The sequence below is a fragment of the Apus apus genome, chromosome 2, assembly GCF_020740795.1.
Source record: "Apus apus isolate bApuApu2 chromosome 2, bApuApu2.pri.cur, whole genome shotgun sequence".
Classification (NCBI taxonomy): Eukaryota; Metazoa; Chordata; class Aves; order Apodiformes; family Apodidae; genus Apus; species Apus apus.
This window is the reverse complement of record NC_067283.1, coordinates 17405908-17427902: the sequence shown is the minus strand read 5'-3', so window position 1 is coordinate 17427902 and position 21995 is coordinate 17405908. Positions and strand designations below refer to the sequence as shown.

At 39.7% G+C, this 21995-nt stretch overlaps 1 protein-coding gene across 1 annotated transcript in view; it reads left to right on the top strand.

The window, feature by feature from the left end:
• The window catches only part of APBB1IP (amyloid beta precursor protein binding family B member 1 interacting protein), a 62280-nt gene that overhangs the window by 8102 nt on the left and 32183 nt on the right, over positions 1 to 21995 (top strand). Inside the window, exons 2-7 of the mRNA XM_051612151.1 lie at positions 5167 to 5238; positions 7279 to 7366; positions 11147 to 11436; positions 16852 to 16929; positions 17565 to 17724; positions 21295 to 21416. Coding sequence (XP_051468111.1) covers positions 5167 to 5238; positions 7279 to 7366; positions 11147 to 11436; positions 16852 to 16929; positions 17565 to 17724; positions 21295 to 21416 — 810 coding nt within the window. The remainder of the gene's footprint in view (positions 1 to 5166; positions 5239 to 7278; positions 7367 to 11146; positions 11437 to 16851; positions 16930 to 17564; positions 17725 to 21294; positions 21417 to 21995) is intronic.

Sequence of the window (21995 nt, the reverse complement as noted above, 5' to 3'; positions counted from 1 at the left end):
ATTTGAGTAGTTGAGTTTTTCTTGACACCTAACTGTAAAATCATTGTAAGAAACCTACTTAGATCAGTTCCAGACGTGCAAGTCAGTTTGGCCACCAGGTTGTCTCCAGCAGTGATTAGCATCATGTACTTCAGAAGGAGGTACAAGAAATCCTGTGCTGGAAGGCATGGTGTAGCCTGTCTATCATTATACTCTTGGTTCCAAATTGGTGGAGCCTTAGTTTTAGGTCTTAAAACATGAGGTTCATCATCCTTGCCTGAAACTCTCTGAAATACTAACACTTCCAACTATGAGTGCTTGTAGAGAAAACCAACTCCTCAGTTTGCTAACTCACCAGTTTTGATGAGTTACACAGTTACACTGTGCACATTTCCATGGAGCAGTTGTACCAACTTTCAGTTTCATTTACAATCCCATTGATTTTTGTGTTATAAGCCAGGAAGAAATGATGCCTCAGTAACTTTCCTCTAGGTTTTGATGCATTTTTTTTAATACACACTACTTTCACAGCTGTTTCCTGCGGCAGTCAGTTACAGTCTTTTCAGCTTTGCTTTTTGTGTTGGGGCTTCTGTGACTTTTTCACTCTTCCCTAGTTTTTTTTTGCTATCATTGATCTGGGATGATCTGCTTTGCATAATTTGTCATAGGTGAGGATCAATCTCTGGTTTTAGTGATTTAATCATTGGACTACTAGTGGGTCTCTCTGTAAAACTTCCTTCATTCCACTACAGAAAACATTTAAGTACTGAGCATTACTAGGAAGTTACAATGCTGGTAGTGGTCATTTGGATAGTCAAACAAGTAGCGTTCGTTCTCATGGACTTAGTACTCTGATGCTTACACACTGTAGTGCAGGAGCTAGGAGGTGAAGGTGTGCGTTTGATCTTTCTGTGTGACTTGCAAAAGTATACTTAATGTATTTTTATCCTTGCTATTTGCATATATAGCAGTGTAAGAATAACAGCTGTGTTTTGAAGTTCATGAATGTTTCATAACTGTTCACCAGATCACAAAGTGGACTGGTTCCTGACGGTGTTTGTATAATGAATCTGCTCTATACTGCTGTATGTTCTATTGATACACCGTGCCTCTCCTCATTGCTTTTTTGTCTGTGGCCCTCAGGTTGATTAAACTGCATCAACTCAACTGAGACTGATTTGCAGAGATGGTAATCTTGTGTGTGATACCGTTGGTGTTTCCTGTTCAGAACTGCACGAGGGCTTTGAGCTTGTTTTCAAATTGCAAGTGCAGAGCCTTGTTGCCATGTGACTTAAACCACTCTTCCTGTTGAAAGGGACTGGCTTTTGGTAATCCTCAGAGCTGTCAGAGACTAACAGTTCAAACCCTGCTTAGTACATTACCGTGCCTGGGTTTTGTTGAGCTGCACCATATGATTACCCTGTCAGCTTGCATCATATTTTTTAATATCTTCTCTTCTAAGCAGGGTGAATTTTGTGCCAGTATTTTGCTACTTGTTCTGTTAGCTTCCTGCACCTTGAGACTGTGTGCAGGGACTGCTTCTCCATTCTTGCATCTAAGCAAGAAATTTCTCAGTATTTTAATTTGGTGCCCTTGAATACCGGACCATCCCCATAGGAAAACAGTGTTCTCTGTCAGCAAAGTACGCTGCTCATGCAAGCACAGCAAGTTGGACCAGGGAATGTTTCCCATCCATCTCTGTGAGCAAGCTTTCTTTTTGTGCATCTGCCAGATTTCTCTGGTGTTAGAAGTGAGAGAACTTATTTCCAATTTCCTAGCCCATAGCTCAAAAAATGTAGAAATTTACATCTCAATTTCAAAATAAGGGTATATCTGGAGTAGATATTTTTAAGATAGGGAAGAAGTTTTTTGTGGGTCTGTTGCCAAATTTAGAAATACAGTGCACAGGAGTTTTGTATTGTCATCCAGGACAGCAGGGGTGGTTGGAGGCACCCTCACAGGGGCACCTAAAGTGGTCTTCGGAAATGGCAACAAAGGGTGAGATGGAGAAAAGACAGACACTAACAGGTGAGAAGTAGGAACGAAAACACAGAGACCATATTTTTTTCATTGCGTGAGCTGAAATACAGATATGCAGGAAGTACAAAGAGTACAATAAAATAAAAGACTTTTGTTATTCACGTCTCTTAATTTAGATTTAAATTATTTTAGTCAGCCAAGAAGGTAAAAAAAATTAGGTCTAGCAGGTCTGGGGAACTTCTGATAAATGATTGGGTGAATTAATATATCCAAAATACAAAGTCAAAATACAAAGAGTCAATGTGTGTGCTATATAAAACTGTGAGATTTTCATATGCATAAACAAAATATTGAGACTTTGTGGTTAGAATAGCAAGCTGAAGAGAAAATGCCCCAACCACTTAGATGTACAAGCTGAGAAATGTGGGAGCATTTAAAAAAAAAAAAGATTTCATGAGAGCTCAGTGAAGATTTGAGGATGTGAAATTTGGGGGAAATAAAAGACAAGGAATACCTTTGTCTATACACATGGCATTACTTCAAAAAGTGGTTTACAAGGCATCAATTTGTAAATCAATCACTTTAAAAATACGTAGGTTTCACATCGGTGCCTTCCCACATGCCCCTCTTTAGCATATTTGTACTTGACAACCATAGTTTCCTCTTTTTATTTTAATTCTGATTTTTGTCTCTGCTTAAAATCTTATAATATGGGAAACTTATTGTAAAAGTACTGTCTTTTTTTTTTTTCAGTTTATTGCAGTTGATAGTGATTTTAAGAGGTACTAGTATTAGTGTTATATAGAAAAACCTGATAGAAAAGTTACTGTGTAGTGGGCATAGAGGAGGACTGAGTATGAAACTCAGTATTCTTCTGAAGTCTTTGGTAAATCTTTTTCCCTTTTTTATTAATAATAGCACATACACCTGCAGGTTTCGCTATGAGTTTCTGGCTTGAATAAGTTAAAGGCTTTTTATAAAAGTAAAAAGAATTTGGTAGTCCAAAATTAAGCAACATCTTAATTGAAGAGGATAGTTCCCAGATCTGCATATTGTTTTGTCTGTTTGTTCCTACTGTGGCAATCAAGTAAAAGAAATGGAAATTACTGTGGAGAGGAGTCAAAGAGGAGTAGAGTGGATGGACACTCTTGCAGTTCCACTTTATGCTGTTTTGGGGACTCACTATATTATCTTTTGCTGTTCTAGCTCTTGACAAAGCCCCTGCTGGATTTGTAGAGTTCTCATTTCTGTTTAAGAGATCATTCAGTGTATTTTAACATAAAAATATTTTCGGCATATTTGGTGATTATGGTGTTAATTTTGTCTTCCTAAACCAAATCAATAAAAATTCAAGAGAAATTTTTTTTTTACAAAATAACTTTTTATATGTATATATGCACACCAGTGGGGGCAGTAACTTAGTGACAACATGGCTTTATCAGCTTGGTGATCGTGATTGATGTCTGTTCATTGAAAGGAACACAAACATATTTCCTTCTCAAAAAGATTCAGGCCTTTGCCCTTCCCCCGTGTGCTTAAGGTCAAAAAAACCCAAACCTACTGTTAAATGTAATGTATTTGAATTGATAAGGAAAACTCATCAGTGACTAACTCAGCTCCATTTTACAGTGGAGGTGTAATTCTTACAGAATTCTGTGCATGTTGCTTTTTTCATAGGTTTGCATTATTTTCCTTATGAATCAAATGTGTCTGAAAATAATATAATAGTAAAGAAAAAAGGTCTAAATTTATTAGAAACTGTAAAAATCCCATCTCTTCACAGGCTGTGGTTCCCACCAGGAGCCTGCTGCAGCATGGGCACACCATGGCCTGCAGCTTCCTTCAGGTGAAGTCCACCTGCTCTGGTGTAGGGTCCTCCATGGTCTGCAGTGTGGATATCTGCTCTGGAATGGTTCTTCATGTGCTGCAGCGTAACAACCTGCCTCACTATGGGCTTCACCATGGGCTGCAGGGGAATCTCGGTTCCATTAAGCGGAACACCACCTCCACCTTCTCCTTCACTGACCTTGGTGTCTGCAGGGCTTGTGTTTTCTCACTCCTCTCTTACAGCTGCTGTGCAGCATTTTTTACCCTGAAGTATGTTGTCATAAAGATGCTACCACCATTGCTGATGGACTCAGCTTTGGTCAGCACCAAGTCCATCTTACAGCCAGCTGGAACTACTCTCTCTGACATGCTGGCAGCTCCTGCTGTCTTCTCAATGAAGCCCTTCTGCAGCTCTCCTCTGCAAAAACCGTGCCACATAAACCCAGTACAGGTGCACACAAACCCAGTGAACGAATAGGACTACTTAAATGTTTAAAGTTTTACTTTAATTTGAACCTTAATTTTATGCGTTCACTAACAGAGTTCTCAGTCCCTTGCAGGCTTGAGCGTCTTAAGAAAATGGTGTTTATAGGTCTTGTCTCTGGCAGTGTTCCATGTCAGACACCACTCCTGTCCCTGCAGAGGAACAAATTTATGAGAAAGAGAAAGGGGTTTATTACAGAAGCAATATCTCCCCCCTATCTCAGCACCACCAGTGTGTGGTGCTGTACTCACCCCTCTTGGAAAACGAGTCATCATTTGCTGTCATGCAGCATGTACACATTTCCTTTGTCTCGGTGGCTCTCCCTCAGGTATCTTGAAGTCAGGTATGACTGGAGTTGTCTCAGTGCACATATATTTGAAAGAAAATAGGGAGAAATACTGAGACAAAAAGTTGGTCATGTACCTAACCACAACCAGGTCCTGCACTAGTTAACACCCAACAAAACTCTTGTATTATTAGTCATGTAAGCCAGAGAGAAAAAGCTTTCAACATGAAGCATTCAAGAATTTCTCAACCTTAAACTTTGTTTCCCTCTCTGTCTCTCACTAGCTACATTTCTTTGATGTTTAAGATGCAACCATGGTTTATTAGCTAGTGACTCCCTATGAAATGTACATAATACAAGGAGATGGTTGAAACTCCTGATTTCTGTAAGAGCTCAAGTGTGTATTTTAAGCACATACAGGATTGAGATTCTGATCTGTTAGTAGTTATTTCTAAACTCTGGGTGGAGGGTTTTGCAAGTAACGAACAGTTGTGTTAAAGTTAGTTGGGAATACAATATAAAAGATTGTTGGATATCCTCTGGTTTTGATCATTGCTGTGTTTGAAATGAACTTAAAATGATTCCTTGTTGGTGGATTTTTTTTTTTCAGATGGAGCAAACATGTGATGATATAGATGAAATGTTCAGCAATTTACTTGGGGAAATGGATATGCTAACCCAGGTAAATATTTTTTTTTTCCATCAAGATTATAAAAGCAGCTATTACGTATTACAGTAAAGAGGCAACTTTTTTACATTTTTAGTGTGCATACACTCTGAATAAATACAGACACATTATTTTGAAAAAGCTTCAAATAAATTTATCTCCTTGACATTTAAAACAAGTGACCTGAAAAATAAGGTAATATCAGTGCAGGCTAGATTGTTAAAAAGAGCTAACTGCTTATGAAAGGCACATTCTGGTATTTCTGTGTACTTAAACTTTTTTTTAGTATTTTGATGATTTTCTCTGTTATTTCTCCTTGTGTGTACTTTCATTTTTTGATGCACTTTTATGGGCAGTATGAGATTATTAATGAAACCATTTCCCTTATGCTCTTAGTCCGTTTCATCAATACATTTTGTGCCCTCCCTTTTTATCTTTTTATTTTCTCAGGCAATGTAAAACAGTCTCATGTGCTTAATTTCTATCTCTTCCCCTATTTATACTATGTCTGTCTTTATGACAGTGAGTATTAACATAGAAACGTTTAAAGTTCTCATTGCTTTGGTTTCCAGCTCTGTATAACTTCAGAAGAAACCAACGTGTTCTGGGTGGGAAATTGGTGAAGAGCTGCCAGGAATAACACTTGTATTCATTTTCATGGAAAATGCGTGCCAGTTTCAGGCAACTCTAAGAAATATAAAAGCCTCTGATACAAATTGAGTATGGGCACCAGTAGACAAACATCTCAGAGGGATGTGTAAACAGGAGTATAGCTTGTAGGGTATATGAAGTAATCCTTCCATTCTGAGCCAGCATTGGTAAAACCTCAACCAGGAAACTGTGTCCAGTGTTAGCACTGCATTTTGGGGAGAAGAAGGGCCAACTGGAGAAAATCCAGAGGAAAGCAGTCGGAATAACGGAAGGAAAAGAAACATGACCTATCAGAAGTATTGGGGGGGGTTGTTTAGTCTAGAGAAGAGGAGACTAACAAAAATCTTAAAATACATCAAAGGCAGCATCTGAGCAGAGCAAAGTAGTGGTTCCTTATGTTCATGAGGAGTAGGACAACAGGGAATAGTCTTCAGCTGCAGCAAAGGAAGGTTAGGTTGAGCATCACAGGAAAGGTTTGATGGCAGCATTAGTAGTCTTGATAGTGAAACAGTGAAACAGATTGCCAGAGGTGATATGGAATTTATCTAATAGGAGGCTTTAAAAATCATGTTAAGTATACATTTTTCAGGTATGAGCCAGGTATAGCTGTCCTGCCTTAGGACAGCTGCATGGTTTAGACAGACCTTTGAAATTCTTTCCAGTCTTGTCTACAGTGTTTTCTTGTTAGAGCTATCACCTTCTGCACTGTGGAATGGAGAATTTGTCTTTTCCTGTCTCTTCTTTATGCATTTTTCCTAACTTGTGAAGCATTGGTTCCCTGCCTGCTTCCTAACCAACAGGGCACAAACTAGGAATTCTCTATTTAAGCTGAAGATTTGCAGCCTTTATTGCAAACAGCAGCATATTTTGGTTTTTTATTGTATTACATTGTTTTTGTTGGGATTTTTTTGCAAGCAGCAGGGAAAGCAACAGCTAGGTTACATTTATATTAGTAAATAAAGCACTCTGGAGCAAATGGTGCTGTGTCAGTCAAATGTGTACACAGCTAAACTTTTTCAACACCTTCTTTCTTCCCCCATTTCAAAAAACCCAACCAGAACCTAAAAATCTGTCTGGCTTTATTCACTGTCTGTAGTAGAAACAGCTGTAGGCTCCACTGTTCCCCACAACAAGCCCAGGAGCTGTCTGACAAGAGTTGCTTGGGTCAGCATGGTGTTGAGAAACATGCAAACCATGAACACTTGGTATGGTTGTGAGACAGTCCTTGAACCCATGTCTTGGCCCTATTTAGTTTACCAGTCTAGGCATAATCCCAGAAACTAGTGTATCATTCTGTTCCTTGAAGAATAATTTATTTCATTAGACAAATTGATTTACAGATCTTTATGTCTGTAATAGTAATTATGTTGCCAGACACCTTATTTTTTTCTTCTACTTTAACAGAGTTTAGGAGTGGAGACTCTACAACCTCCATCTCCCAAAGTGTCCAACAATGAATTCAGCTTTACAGTTGGTTTTAAAGATTTAAATGGTAAGTAGCTGAATGGACTCTTTCATGCTTTCTATGCTTATTTAAAATGTCTCACAGCAACAAATGAAAAGAAAAGCTTCAAAAACTTGATAAAGAAACCCCACAAACCAAACCAAAAAACCTGTTTTGCTGGAGGTGTAGGTATATTTGTGTTTCTCAATTTAGGAAACCTCAAAGGGGTAAAATCATTTTAAAGGCACATTGCTCATTCTTATATAGGAGTCAGACTTTTAAAAATGTCTGAGTGTACAAGAAAACAAATCTGAGAAGTCCCCTCAAATTACTTTGTAAAATGCAACCTTCTAATGTAAAGATTTAACTTAATAGATTAAGACAAAGTTCCTCAGTGTGAGGTCAGACCTGCATAAGCATTTTTGTCCAGTGGAAGTACTGGTTTCAGCTGCTTCCATTTGACATTGCTTACCCTCATTCTGGCTTGCACCATCACTTTTGCATGTAGAGTTGCTTGTTGAAGCTTTGTGACAAACTAAATGAGCTAATTTATCCAAGTGTAAAACCAGAACCCTACCTTTGGTTTTGTTTGTGGTTTCTTTTGTTGTTTTCTTTCCCTTTGCCTGGAGGCTAGTTGATTGTATTTGCCTTGGTTGGTTTTCACTTGTGATTTTTTCCCAGGATCAGTTCACTGTTAAGCTGACTAATGCCTCTGCCAGCAAAATGGTTAGAGGTATGTAAATAGAAGGGATCATAAGCCAACTTTCCAACTGAAGAGAAAAGCTTATGAAAATACTCTTAGCATAGCAGGTAAAGCAGAGTAAACTGAGACAGTCTAGTAGCGTGTTCATACTTAGTCTGATGATTGATCTGTTGTTGGAATATCACAGAATCTTAGGGGTTGGAAGGGACCTCGAAAGATCATCTAGTCCAACCCCCCTGCCAGAGCAGGATCACCCAGAGCACATCACACAGGAACACATCCAGGTGGGTTTTGAATGTCTCCAGAGAAGGAGACTCCACAACGTCTCTGGGCAGCCTGTTCCAGTGCTCTGTCACTCTCACAGTAAAGAAGATTTTTCTGATATTTACGTGGAACCTCCTATGCTCCAGTTTGCACCCACTGCCCCTTGTCCTATCACTGGACATAACTGAAAAAAGCTTGGCTCTGTCCTCCTGACACTTGCCATTAATGTATTTGTAAACATTAGTGAGGTCGTCCCTCAGTCTCCTCCAGGCTAAAGAGACCCAGCTCCCTCAGTCTTTCCTCATATGGGAGATGTTCCACTCTCTCCATCATCTTTGTGGCTCTGTGCTGGACTCTTTCAAGCAGTTCCCTGTCCTTCTTGAACTGAGGGGCCCAGAACTGGGCACAATATTCCAGATGCAGCCTCATCAATGCAGAATAGAGGGGGAGGAGAACCTCTCTTGACCTACTAACCACACCCTTTCTAATACACCCCAGGATGCCATTGGCCTTCTTAGCCACAAGGGCTCATTGCTGGCTCATGGTCATCCTCCTGTCCACCAGGACCCCCGGGTCCCTTTCTCCTACACTGCTCTCCAGCAGGTCAGCCTCCAGCCTGTACTGGTACATGGGGCTGTTCTTCCCCAGATGCAAGACTCTGCACTTGCTCTTGTTGAATCTCATCAAGTTTCTCCCTGCCCAGCTCTCCAGCCTGTCCAGGTCTTGCTGAACGGCAGCACAGCCTTCTGGTGTGTCAGCCACTCCTCCCAGTGTAGTGTCATCAGCAAACTTGCTGAGGGTACATTCTGTTCCCTCATCCAGGTGGTTGATGAAGATATTGAACAACACTGGTCCTAGTACCGACCTGAGGGACTCCACTAGTCACAGGCCTCCAACTAGATTCTGTCCCATTGACTACAACTCTCTGACTTCTTCCTTTCAACCAGTTCATGATCCACCTCACTACCTGATCATCAAGACCATGCTTCCTCAGTTTATCTAAGAGGATGCTGTAAGGAGACAGTGTCAAATGCTTTACTAAAATCAAGATAAACCACATCTACCATACTACCATCATCTATCCACCTAGTTACTTCCTCACAGAAGGCTATAAGGTTGGTCAAACGTGACTTCCCCTTGGTACAAGCATGTTGACTGCTCTTAATGACCCCCACAACCTTGATATGTGTAGAGATAGTGCCAAGAATAAGTTGTTCCATCACCTTTCCAGGGATGGGGGTGATGCTGGTGGGTCTGTAGTTACCCAGGTCCTCCTTCTTGCCCTTCTTGTAGACTGGAGTGACATTTGCTTTCTTCCAGTCCTCAGGCACCTCTCCTGTTGCCCATGACTTACCAAAGATGATGGAGAGTGGCCTAGCAATGACCTCCACCAGTTCCCTCAGCACACATGGGTGTGTTCCATCAGGACCCATCAACTTATGGATGTCCAGATTGTTTAACTGATCCCTAACCCAATCCTCATCTACCAAAGCAAACTCCTCCTCTATCCATACTTCTTCTGGGGCTTTAGGGATCTGGGGCTCCTGGGGAGAGCCTGCAGCAGTAAAGACAGAGGCAAAGAAGGCATTCAGCACCTCTGCCTTCTTTATATCCTATCACCAGTGTGCCCGCCTCATTCAGCAGTGGGCCTATATTGCCTCTAGTGCTAGTCCTATCTGCAGTGTATTTGAAGAAGCCCTTTCTGTTGTCTTTGACCTCACTAGCAAGGTTTAGTTCCAAGGAGGCCTTAGCTTTCCTGATTGCCTCCCTGCATCCTCTGACAACAGTCCTATATTCCTCCCAAGTGGCCAGCCCCTCCTTCCATGATCCATAGATTCTCTTTTCCACTTGAGTTTGCCTGGCAGTTCCTTGTTTAACCATGTGGGTCTCCTGGCTCCCTTACTTGATTTTCTACCCAAATATATTAGCATTTTTAAGTATCTAGTTCAGCACTCGCCATCCCTTTCCAAAATCCCACTTAAAGGTTTCCCAATTTGTGATTTTTTTTTTTTTAACTCTTCGAAGAGATTTAAACCTCTGAATCTGTTGTTTCTTAAGTACCCTTCTCTTCTAGAGAGAGAAATCATGCTACAGGATGTTATTCCACAGGATCTCTTATACCATGACTAGTTCAAACAACCAAAAAGAAGTTGTATATGAAGTTCCAGTACAGGATTTTATCTTATGCTCTAACAGAATAGAAGATAGAAAGCAAAAGCTATGGTATTTCTATCTGGTTGATAAGATGCTTTTGAAAAAAAGACTGTCTTGTTTGTTCGTTTGCTTAAGGGATCCTCAAAACCCCACAATTTACGTGAGGGATGTCACTGATACTGATTGCACAATTACTGGTGTGCTATAAATGATGTCATGCAATTTTCTGTGTTTTAGAACTCTCTGGTTCTGCTTCATGTTAATTTTAGAGTTGTAGAATAGTAGTAATATATTAAGATATTCTTGGTCTAGGCCTCAGTTACATAGTTTGTTGTTTGCTGTATCAAAATTTGATAAGCATTTATGTATGTACTTAAGATAAATAGCCTAATAGGAATTAATGGAATTTCTTGCTTGCACCCAGAAACATTGCTGGATGAGGGCCAGGCTGTATAACTGAAAGTGAAGCTTCCTGTCCTGTTTATTTGTATTCATAGAGTTCCTTGTTCTCTGAACTTCAGTATGACCAGATTAATTGCTATTCCTAAAACACATCTAATTTCTTGAATAATTTTAAAATGTTTTTCTTTCCCATAACCCTTATATCTTACAGTAACCATGCTTTCTTTAATTTAATCTCATTTGAACTGGAAACAAAGCATTTTGCATTGCACTCACACTGACAAATTTTGTGGTTTTCTTTACAGAATCTCTAAGTACCCTAGAGGACAAAGACCTGGATGCTTTAATGGCTGATCTGGTAGCAGATATAAATGATGTTGAACAGAGAACTTTACAAGCCCAGAAAACTACAGGCAACCACCAAAGTACAGTTACTCAGCCATCAACAAGCTTGGATAGTGACATTTATTCTAAATCAAGTCCCTATGTTACCATTACTAGACAGTTCGGGGATGACTTGCCCCCTCCACCTCCAGACCCTGGTTTAGACCTTCCACCACCACCACCACCACCTCCTCCTGAGCCACTCACCCAGGTAAGCCTGGCTGGAACCTTGTTCTATGCATTTAATAGTTGTAATTTTTCAAGTGGTATTTGGCATGGGAACAAAAGTAGACGTCCTAGGTAGAAACATATTGAGAGGGTTCTATGATGATGTAACACGTATGAGCTGTGGAGTGAGAGTTTTATATTGATTTGGGTTCAGCAATTTCTGCCTGTTCCTTGACATATTGTCCATTCTTTCACCTTTCTAATAATAATTTTTGTAGCCCAGGAGAGGCATAAATCATTGCAAATGGTTTCCTGTAATGGAAAACTTGTGCTTTCTTTAAAATAAGCGCCGATCAGTTAATACCTTCTTATAGAGGACTTGGGTTTGGCATCAGTGCAAAGCCTGGTCGAAGATCCGACCATTTTGTGAAGATACCACTATGTTTGTTCATTGCAGCCTGTGCTGTTGGTACTGATGAGATAGTTCTGTGGACGTTTCCCAGATCTATCCCTGGCTTAGCTGATACCTTGCAATAGGAAAAGCTGTTCAGTTATGTAAAACTCAACCTTTGCTAGGAGATGGGCACAAGGCTGAGCACAAGAAATATCTCTCTTAGTCTTGACATAGAATCACTCTGCTCTTCTAGGTCTTGTCTTTGAAGGGAAGTAAGGAAGACCATCTACAGTATGTGACAGATGGTCTTTACTTAGGAGGTGCCAAAGTTATCAGTAGGTACAGACTGGCTTACCTGTACACTAACATTTCAGACTTACCACAACCTCCTCCATGTTCGTGTTTCTTGCAGGTCTGTTTTAACAACTGAAATCAAACATGTTTTTTTTAGTAGAAGCATTAGAAGTTGATTTGTTTGACATGAGGTTGTAGAGTGGGAGGTAATATAAAAAATTCTGCCCTGTCACAGCCTGGTGAGGAGATTCCGTGCATCAGAAGAGTCATGCAGCCTAAATATAATGAATTTAAAATAATGAAAGATCTAAAAGTGTCTCTTTCTGTACTCTTATGCATAGTAACTATGATGGAGAGAAGATGTTTACTTTTAGGGAATGGAAAGATTTAGGGAATATGAAAAATGCTCTGTAAGCCCATATAATATCTGTATCAGTCAGCTTTGCTTAAAACCATGGGCAGTTAATTGCAGCTTAAAAAGTCCCCACAAAAGGAGTATGGAGCACCTCAGCATCACTGCTGCCTCTGTGTTTAGCATCAAACAGCAAACATTTAGCAAAAGGATCAGAAAATTTGGTAGGAAGGGGACCTTTCTAATTATACAAAAAGTGATTCACTGGCTAAATCTTCATTTGTTGCATAGCACATTTCAGTGCTTTTTGAAGACTGAAAGTTGTAAACATGTGGGAGGAACTTCATTTTTTCTGTATCTCAAAGATAATCGTTTCTTGTCTTAAGGGAAAATCAATTTTGCAAAACCAGCTTCAGAACATGAAGTCTTTTATTTAACTGTTGTAGTTGATATAGAAGAGGTGCCATAAAGGTAAGTTCTATCCATTGTCCTACAAAAATGTCCCCATCTTGATTTAGACTTGTGGCCTATAAGGAAGTAGCAAGCTTCGAAATAGTCTGGTTTGAAAGCTGAGGAAATACGACCTGTAAGGGTGGCTGGTTAGGTGGGCTGAGATTGGCCAAACTGGTTTTCTGGCTGGTAACAAGTGGAATCAACACTGATGCTTGGGTTCTTCAACATTTTGTTCTGCAACCTGAGTGATGACGTAAAATATCAGATGTGCTGAAGGTGCTTTTCATTAAGGGCACTGACTGATAGGATGAATGGCAGAATGTCAGTGCCAGGGCACCTTGAGAAATGTGAGGACTGGGCCATCAAAGCCCTCAAAAACCAGGTAAGGTACAAGGTCCTGCACCTGGGGTGGAATAACTGGATGCACTTGTACAGTTTGGGAAGCAGCAGGCTGAGCAGCAGCCTGGCTGAAGAGGAGATGTGGTGGATGCCATGTTGAGCAAGGTCATCTCAGTATGGGAAACTGCCTGGGCTGCTGGGATGGCCAGGGCATGGAGTGATCAGGGCTGGTGAGGACAGGCTGAGGGAGCTAGGCTTCTTTGGTCTGACAGAGGAGGCTGGAGAGTGATCGAATTACAGCCTAAAAATACCAGAAGAGTAGCTATGAAGCTGGTGGAGCCAAAGTCTTCCATGGCAGTGCTAAGCTGTATAACAGTGGGCAACAACTACATGTTGTAGTTTTGGACAGGACATTAGGAAAACCTTTTCCATTTCAGGCAGTGGTGTAGCACTGGAACAGGTGACCCAGAATGATCCCAGATTCTCTTTCTTTGGAAGTTTGCCAGTCAAAATCATGGCTGACCTGATCTAGTGTTGGTGAGGGTCCTGCTTTGGTCAGGGAGGCAGGGTACAGACCTCCAGACCTCTCTTACAACCAGTTCCTTTATGATGCTGTCCTCTAAAGCTCACTGTGCTGCACATTTCTTTCCCTCGAGTAATGTACTGAGCTAATTCTCTTTTAGCTGGCATCCTGCATTATGTGAGAGTCAAACAAGATTTCAGCCTGAAAAGAGGGTAGACTTGCTAACAATAACTGCAATTCTATGTGCAATAATGTAGCTGGAAGTTTCTTCTGTCTCCTTTAATTAAAGTGTTCCTCTGAGATCGTGTGCTGAGCTAAAAATCTCTAGCAGTGTTTTCTAGTCTCTTCCAGATACAGAAAGAGGATAGAGAAGGATGGGAAAAGGCATTTTTAAGGAATCTGCCTGCAGTAGTTGATTTGCTTATTAAGGTACAGGTTCTGCTTTCTCCCACAGCCGTTGCCTCATTTTCTGATGCAGGTTGTATTCACATGCTGATGACATACCCCTTGTGTGACTTACTGTACACAAAATTGCCCGTAGGGCTATGACACAAGTTGCAGTGTAAATGATGGAGGTAATAACGATTTAAAATGAATAGGGAAATAACTGATTTCAATTTAATATTTACTGTCTTGGTTAGTGTATGCTTTGATGTGACATTTCTGCTCAGTAGAATGAAATGAAGCTGTAAATCAAACTTATTTTTTTTCATCAAAATTCACCTTCCTTTTACCCAGTGTTCTTGATAATTTATTCTTGAGCCAATCAAGGCTGATGTTTTGTTTAACACTTCTGGTTGTCTGCAGTCAAATAAGAATAGTGTTGATTAGTGCAAATGTATCTGCGATACTAAGACCATACTCTAACCTTTGAGTGTGCCAAAAATTAAGAAGTACAGCCTTCCTCTCTGCAAAGCTTAGAGCTGTCTCATAAGTTTCCATCAATTCTGATCTTTCTTTTTAAAACTGTCCTTAAGCTAAAAAAGGCTACTACATTTTCTGTGACATTACCTGGATTACTTGTATGTACTTCTGCTTGAAGACTCAGAAAATGTGGTGATGCTTCTGTGGTAGGAAAACAAATGTTTTAGCCGGTCAAAGCTTTTAACAGTGCTAAAATTTTGCATCTGATAACTTATTTACTTTGCATAATTTCCTTTTTCTACATTAAGATGAAGGTCATGAAAACATGAAGGCTCTCAGGTGAGAGTTCTACTGCACAGACCTGTGCAATGTGTGAACTGCTCAATCCAGGTTGCATGCAGGTGAACCCTGAGTTAAACCTGCCTAAGGTTTTCAGTGGAAAGCCTGCCCACACCACGCTCAAGCACTTTGATTAAGATGCTTTTCCTGCTTCCTGCAGAGAGGTGTTTTGAGATGTTATGGGGAGGGCCGTAGTGTGAGAGTCTGTGCTCTTCCCCCTGTGCAAGTCAGCCTAAATGCAAATAGCTTCTGTTCAGCTACAAGCTATTTTTGGATTCTCAAAGTTAAACGTCTCTGAGCTGTAGCAATGCAAATATCTATACCTGTGGAGAAAAAAATAAGACATTTTTAACTGATTGCACGGAAAATCTGACAATAGCAAACATGCTTGAAGCCATCTCTTCCAGGTTGCACACCTCACCTTGTATTTCTGACATCCTAAAGGATACCCAGGGGAAGCAGTGATAAAACAGATGATGTTCTGTTTATCAGGAGGGATGTCAATCAGGTGTACTTTAGTTATGGTTGAACATGCCTCAAAGCTTGAGATGAATAAGAACCTTCTTGGCTCTTTTATTGCTCTGATTCTGTGATATTGCTGTAAGAAGGAAGTGGTGGCAGTTCTTAGTTTCTTGCAAGTGCTTCTACCATAAATCATCCTGGATTTCTTTTAGTCTGAAGACCACTGAAATTATGACTTTAAGGTAGAAAATGGAGGCTGAAGGTAACACAGAGAAAAATTCTGTGTGGAAGCAGGGCAGGAGCCCCAAAGTCCTTGGCTGGAATTTTGGTGTGTCTGTGAGTATGGCAGAAAAATCCTACCCCTTTAAAACAAAGTAAACTGTGATAGTGAGAGAGTGCCATAGGGACAATAAAAATCAGTAAAGAGGCAAGAAAGCAAAGACAAGACGGTTTTAAATGGGAGGAGCAGGGATTTAGACATGGAAAGAAACCGAACCCACCAGTAGTACTAACAGTCCAAGGCAGCCCCAAGCACCAGCTACTGTCCAAAATGTACTTTTCCAACTCTCTACATAACTAGGAGGGGACTGCTGGAAGACAGGTGGCAAAAAAAAATGGTCACAATCTATAAATTGGTCACAGAGGCAACAGGAGGCACTGGCCTCTGATATGTGTACCTAAAACCCTTAGCAGCTGGGTATCCAGAGTCTTCTTGGATCGTAAATCTCACTAATATTGAGAGAGAAGCAAAATACTCATACAGCTACTTTGTAAAAGAAGTATCATGGGTGATACTGAGATTTTTAGGAATCTTACTGTGGCATTTGGCAAAACCTGGAATGAATCTGAGTCCTAAAACTGTATCTATGTTAATATGAATAGGTCCATTATTAGAATAAAAAGCCATGTTACCATTTGATTGAAGGAGGTGATACTGTCAGTAAGTATGTGTGCAGTAAGAGCTCTTATGTGGCAAGTGACATAATTCAAGTAGATTAATGTACTTCACAGAAAATTAAATTTATAACTGGTATAGTTGCAAGCCAAGTTTTCAGTAAGATCCTAAAAACAATAGTTCTCTTAACTGCATCCACAGTTCTTTATTTTCTTTTAGGCTGGCTGGATCTTCCTTCTTTGCACCAGCTGTAACCCATATGGAAACACAGAAGAGTCCAGTTTTCAAGCATTCCTGTAGCATTTGAAGAGCAGATCATCTAAGAGCTGCATAACTGGGCAATAAAAGAAAGTGCTTTAAATTAGAGTTTTTGCTGGAGAATATTAGTTCAAGGAAAGCTGAGGATTCCCTGTAAATAGGAAGTTTCTCATGGCAAGCCTTATGTTCTGGATATAGATAACAAGAAACAAGTCTTGTCAAATAAACATAAATTGCTGTCCTTATTTAACAAGAAAGATACCATTATATCTTGTGTCCTTTCAGGAAGAGCAAGAGGCACAGGCTAAAGCTGACAAGATTAAACTTGCGTTGGAGAAACTGAAGGAAGCCAAAGTTAAAAAGGTGAGCCTTAAAATACTGAAATGCTACCGTAAGAGCTACCAGCTAAGTATCTGTTATCATTCTTGTCAATATTAAAGTTCTCACTAGAATTTCTAGGCTTTTTCATACTTGGTCTGGAACTTGACAACATTATGTAACTCACCTGTTTGCTTATTGATGGGTGTTGGACTACTGCACATCTTAGTGCAATCTGATTTCAGGTTAGTCTGTTGGCATGGCAAGATTCTTCCATTCTTTTCCTCATGTAAAACTAAACTTACCACATTTCTAGCTTGCAGTAGGAATTCTCTGTCCTTTTGTACTTGGTTTCCTTATCAAGCATTTTCCCTAATTGTACATCTAGTAGATTTAGAGAAGATACTAACTTCTTCTTTTTCTCCATAGCAATTTCACCTTTGCTAAGTCATGCATAGATAGATCAAGGTTCAATTTCCTTTTTTGATAAAAGGTCTCTATTTTGGTGGCAACATAATGTGAAAGCTTCCAAGCTGTTCTATTCCCTCAGCTCACTGTGGGACAGGGTGCCTTTGAATCCATAATAACCTTCAGCCTTAATCTTTCTTATCTGTGTTAGCAGATTCAGACCTTTTACTTGCTTCTGAAATTAATTGACTCTTCTGTGGCTCTGTACTCAGCTTGTTGTCAAGGTGCACTTGTCCGATAACAGCACCAAGTCGCTAATGGTGGATGAGCGTCAGGTGACACGGGACGTTATAGACAATCTCTTTGAGAAAACCCATTGTGACTGCAACGTCAACTGGTGCCTGTATGAAATGTATCCAGAACTGCAAATCGGTAAGTGGCGTAGTGACAGAACATATGGCAAATAGGTACAGTGCATGCTGTGGTATTGGTAATCTTGAAAAGATAATTAATAACATTTCTCCTGCCCCATGTATCCACTGGTGTTGGCACTTCATGGTCTCTAAGCTGAGGGATGCTGCAGAAATGTACTTGGCTGTTCTTGCTGTAGAAGTGTGCCTTCCATTCATTCATGCTGTAAACTGCAGAAGGATCCATGCCCACCACCATGTCCATTATTCTATTTTACGCAAAAAGAAGGGGCCATGTGAATTTCACTGTTTGTCAAGGCAGTGACAGACCCAAACACACCAGTGCCCTACTCTCTGAAGATAGGATGCAGTGCTGAAGTGCTGTCAGTGGTCTGTTACATATTAGCCAAACGTTGTAATTAAGTATGACTGTCTGAGAAGAGTTTCAGTAATTTATAATGCTTTTCACTTGTGATGGTCTTTTGCTTAAGTTGTGAAGAGTTGTAGTTGTGAAGAGGATATTTCTCACTGATGAGGCTGCAGCTCTGCTGATGGTACCTTTAAAATTTTATAAGTAACTAACCTGGCCTCCAGGTCCCTAGGAAACAGATGTGCAAAACTTACATATTGTTTTGTGCACCTTAATGAGTTTTGTTACAAAAAGGCCTGATTAAGAATGCAACATTCTCTAATTATGAGTTATTTCAGAACCTTTTTATTGCCCAGGCTGCAAAGATATTCACATCAAAAGGAAAAGGAAAATGGCCACAACTTTCTTCCAGGATCACATTTGACCTAGAGAAATGGGAAATTGTCAAACAGCCTTTAGCATTCTCCATTTATAGACTCCCAGCAGAGATGTAAAAATGCAAAAGGGAAGTTAAATATCAATACTGCACTTTAATAAAACCCCAGAAATAATCATCCTGATAAACTAAAACAAAGAGATGTAAAAATAGCTGGAAAACTGACTGCTCGTGAGCAGGAGATACTCATCTGCTTGTAAGCATGGCAGAGACTAATTGCCAGTCTGTTCTTTCTACTCACTTAAGTTGATACGTGAAGCAATGTTGCTACATTCGTTTATACCTGCTTATCTTAACTAAGGAGAGACTGGAAATGTCATTAGATCCTATAAGTGTCACAAATGTCACTGAGTAATTTTAGAGTGTTTTCTTGTCTTGGAAAGTCACCCTCTGATCTAATGTGACTTGAACAAATACATCTGAGTGTTAGGATGACAGCATATAAACAGATTTATTTCTGAATCTTTATAATAATTAAAAAGCATGTACTTCTTCATAAACTCCCATCACACAAATAAAACTGAAAGCATCAGGGAGATCACATGGTACAAACACTGGGTTTAATGGTGAGGTTTCTTTTTTGCGTTACTTTAGTCCCAGCTAATGCTAGGTGCATTTGTTTAGAGTATTAGCATAGTAAGGAATTACTTTCATAATGAATAAAAACTATTTTAAAAGCCAGGACAGCAGAGTAGAAAAGGAAATAAATCAGTAGTTGGTTCAGGAAAAAAGGTGAAGTCTAGGAACTCCTGATGCAAGGGTTTATCACCAGGTCCAAATCATCTGGGAATGGAGCCTTTTTGTTTGCAGAAGGGAATTTTGATATGGATGGAATAGTACAGATTCTTTCTTCTGCTTCCAGTGCACTGCAACATGCAGTTAATTTTGTTCAAAATCAAAGAAACAAACTGTTCTTTATTCTTGTCGGTGTACTTCTTGGCAGTTCAAGATAGCTCCATCAATATCAGCATGCTTAGAAGACAGGCTTTCCTGCCCTTTCCCTTTGTACTTGTTTTCCATGTTGGTATTCAAAAGAATAAAATTGTGTTTAAGAAGCAAATCTGAGCACCAAGTTTTTCAAGCTGAACTGAAAGTTCAAGCTAATTTTATATCAGAAGGTCCGTGATAGAGTATCTTACATATACCGTTATTTTGAAAGGAAATAATTGCTAATCATTTACAGTTTTAGATTAATTGCATGTCAAATATCATGTAATAATAAACTCAGTAGTGAGATGGTGGTGTATCACTGGACTACATGTGGCAGCCTGTATTTTGCAATAAAGAGTATTGCCTTATTATAGCCATCCAGATTTGACATTTTTTAAACAATAATTACTAAAAAGACCTTCCAGAGTATGGTGAGATTGCACTTTTTATGCAAGAAAAACATGGTACTGGAAATGAACAAACAGAAGTATATGTGGCAAAAATTAGTGCTATCTAACTAGTATTAACAACCTGAGAATTATTTTATTATTATCCTGGACTGTAAGACACTGTTTAACCTTCAAACCGTTACTTGGATTTTATGTAGTGCTTTAAATTTCCACTGCATTGCAGGAGTATCACTTGCTAAATGAAAAGTGTTATGTTGCCTGTGTTGTTAAAAGTTACTGTGTGCATGTGAACTGACTCTGGAACTAATTTCGTTCTGAGAATTTAATTAATTCACAATATTTAGTTTGATGGGACATGCTGGACCCTTGTCAGAAGTAACAAGACATGTTAAAGAAAGCCTACCAGAAATGTGTGCCCTGGTACCTCCTTTTATACTAATGGCCAATCTAGGCCATTGAAAGATGTGATCACCACAGGCCACTGAAATGGAAGTATAGCTGTTCCCAGGGTACTGCCAAAATCATACTGAGAAATGGAGCTGAGTGAATTCTCTGCCCCAATATTGAATTTGTAGAATAGTGCAGCTTGGATCCTTCCAAAATTGCCTGTCAAGTTATGCTCAATTCCTTTTAATTCCAAAGGGGGTTTATGTGAACATTCAGCTACTTTATACAAGTGAAAATGCCGAAGAAGAGATCAGAGTTACCAAACTTCAGCACCGTGGCTGTGGCTTTCCTGGGTGGGGGATCTGGGTTCGGATCAGTTCAGAAAGGGAGAGAACTGACATTAGGTCTCCCACATCTCTGGGCGAGGTTTTTAGCTATAGAGATGCTGGATGAAACAGTGTATCTTAACATCAGTTCTCAATCTATCTTCCTATTTCATCTGTTTTGCTATTTCTCTATTCAAATAGGGTTGTTTGAAACAAAACATTTTGTTTTCAGTACATAGAATTCTTCCTGCTGACAAAAAAAGCTAATTTTCATTTGTTCCAGTAAGATACAAGGGAATGTTTTTACTGATTTTTTTAAATTCAGCAGCCAAAGTAAATATATAATCCCTCACAATCAGACTGCAAACATTAAAAAACAGAAGCAAACAAAAGCAGAAAGGTGTGGAGAGCCATGGGTGTAACCATCAACTCGTAGTGGGTCACCGTTTTCATGCTTTGCAGTCTTGGCCTGTGTAGACACCAGCACACAGATACAGGAGGCAGCCAGGAGCATGCCAGAGCTACATAAAGCATCTTCTGTAGCTGGTTTGCCCTCCTATATGACACTGTTTCCATGTGGTTTTGCTCTCTTCTATGCAGTGGAAAATAGTGCTGGGTTCTCCAGCTCTGAGCGAACATCAGATAATGATTACATTCTTCCACAGGAATGTCTGCAGCCTCAGGAAAGGGGAGAGAGTTTGAGTGTCTTACATTGCCTTTTCTGTCTCTCCAGAAAGGTTTTTTGAAGACCATGAAAATGTTGTTGAAGTATTATCAAACTGGACTCGAGACACTGAGAATAAGATTCTGTTTTTGGAAAAAAGTGAAAAATACGATTTATTTAAAAATCCCCAGGTAAGCCAACATGGTATTTGGATAACAGTCTAAAATTATGTCATGTAATCTGTATGCTGCCTATTGCATTATTAATTTGCTTTCAGTTCTGTCAGTTTGGAATTAGAGAATGGAAAACTTGTACTTGAAAAAAAAATCCCAGAATATCAAATGCAAGGATTTGAAAATTAGTGCTGTCTATTCTTTTCTGATACTGCTTAAAGTCTACAGTGGTAAAAAATGAAGCATATAGTTCTCCACTGGTGCATACTGTTGCTTGGGTACAGGTCTCAGAACTGGATTGAGGTGGCACAGCTGTAAAAACCTGGCCATTACTACAATTTCTCCACTTTTCCTACTGGTGAAAGTCAACATTTCCTTGAAGGTCCAGTTTTTGCCAGTTGTACATGAAATGTCATAAAAAGTGTGCTGAATACTACAGAATTCTACAGAAATACAGAGTTTATCTGAATCTCATTTAGACTGGGGAGAAGAATTCGAAGAACGGTAACATGCAAACTAGCATTGTAGGAAAGAGGTCTGCACACTCTATTGCATAAAATTATTTAGAATAAGTGTATACACAAATGATTTGTAGTG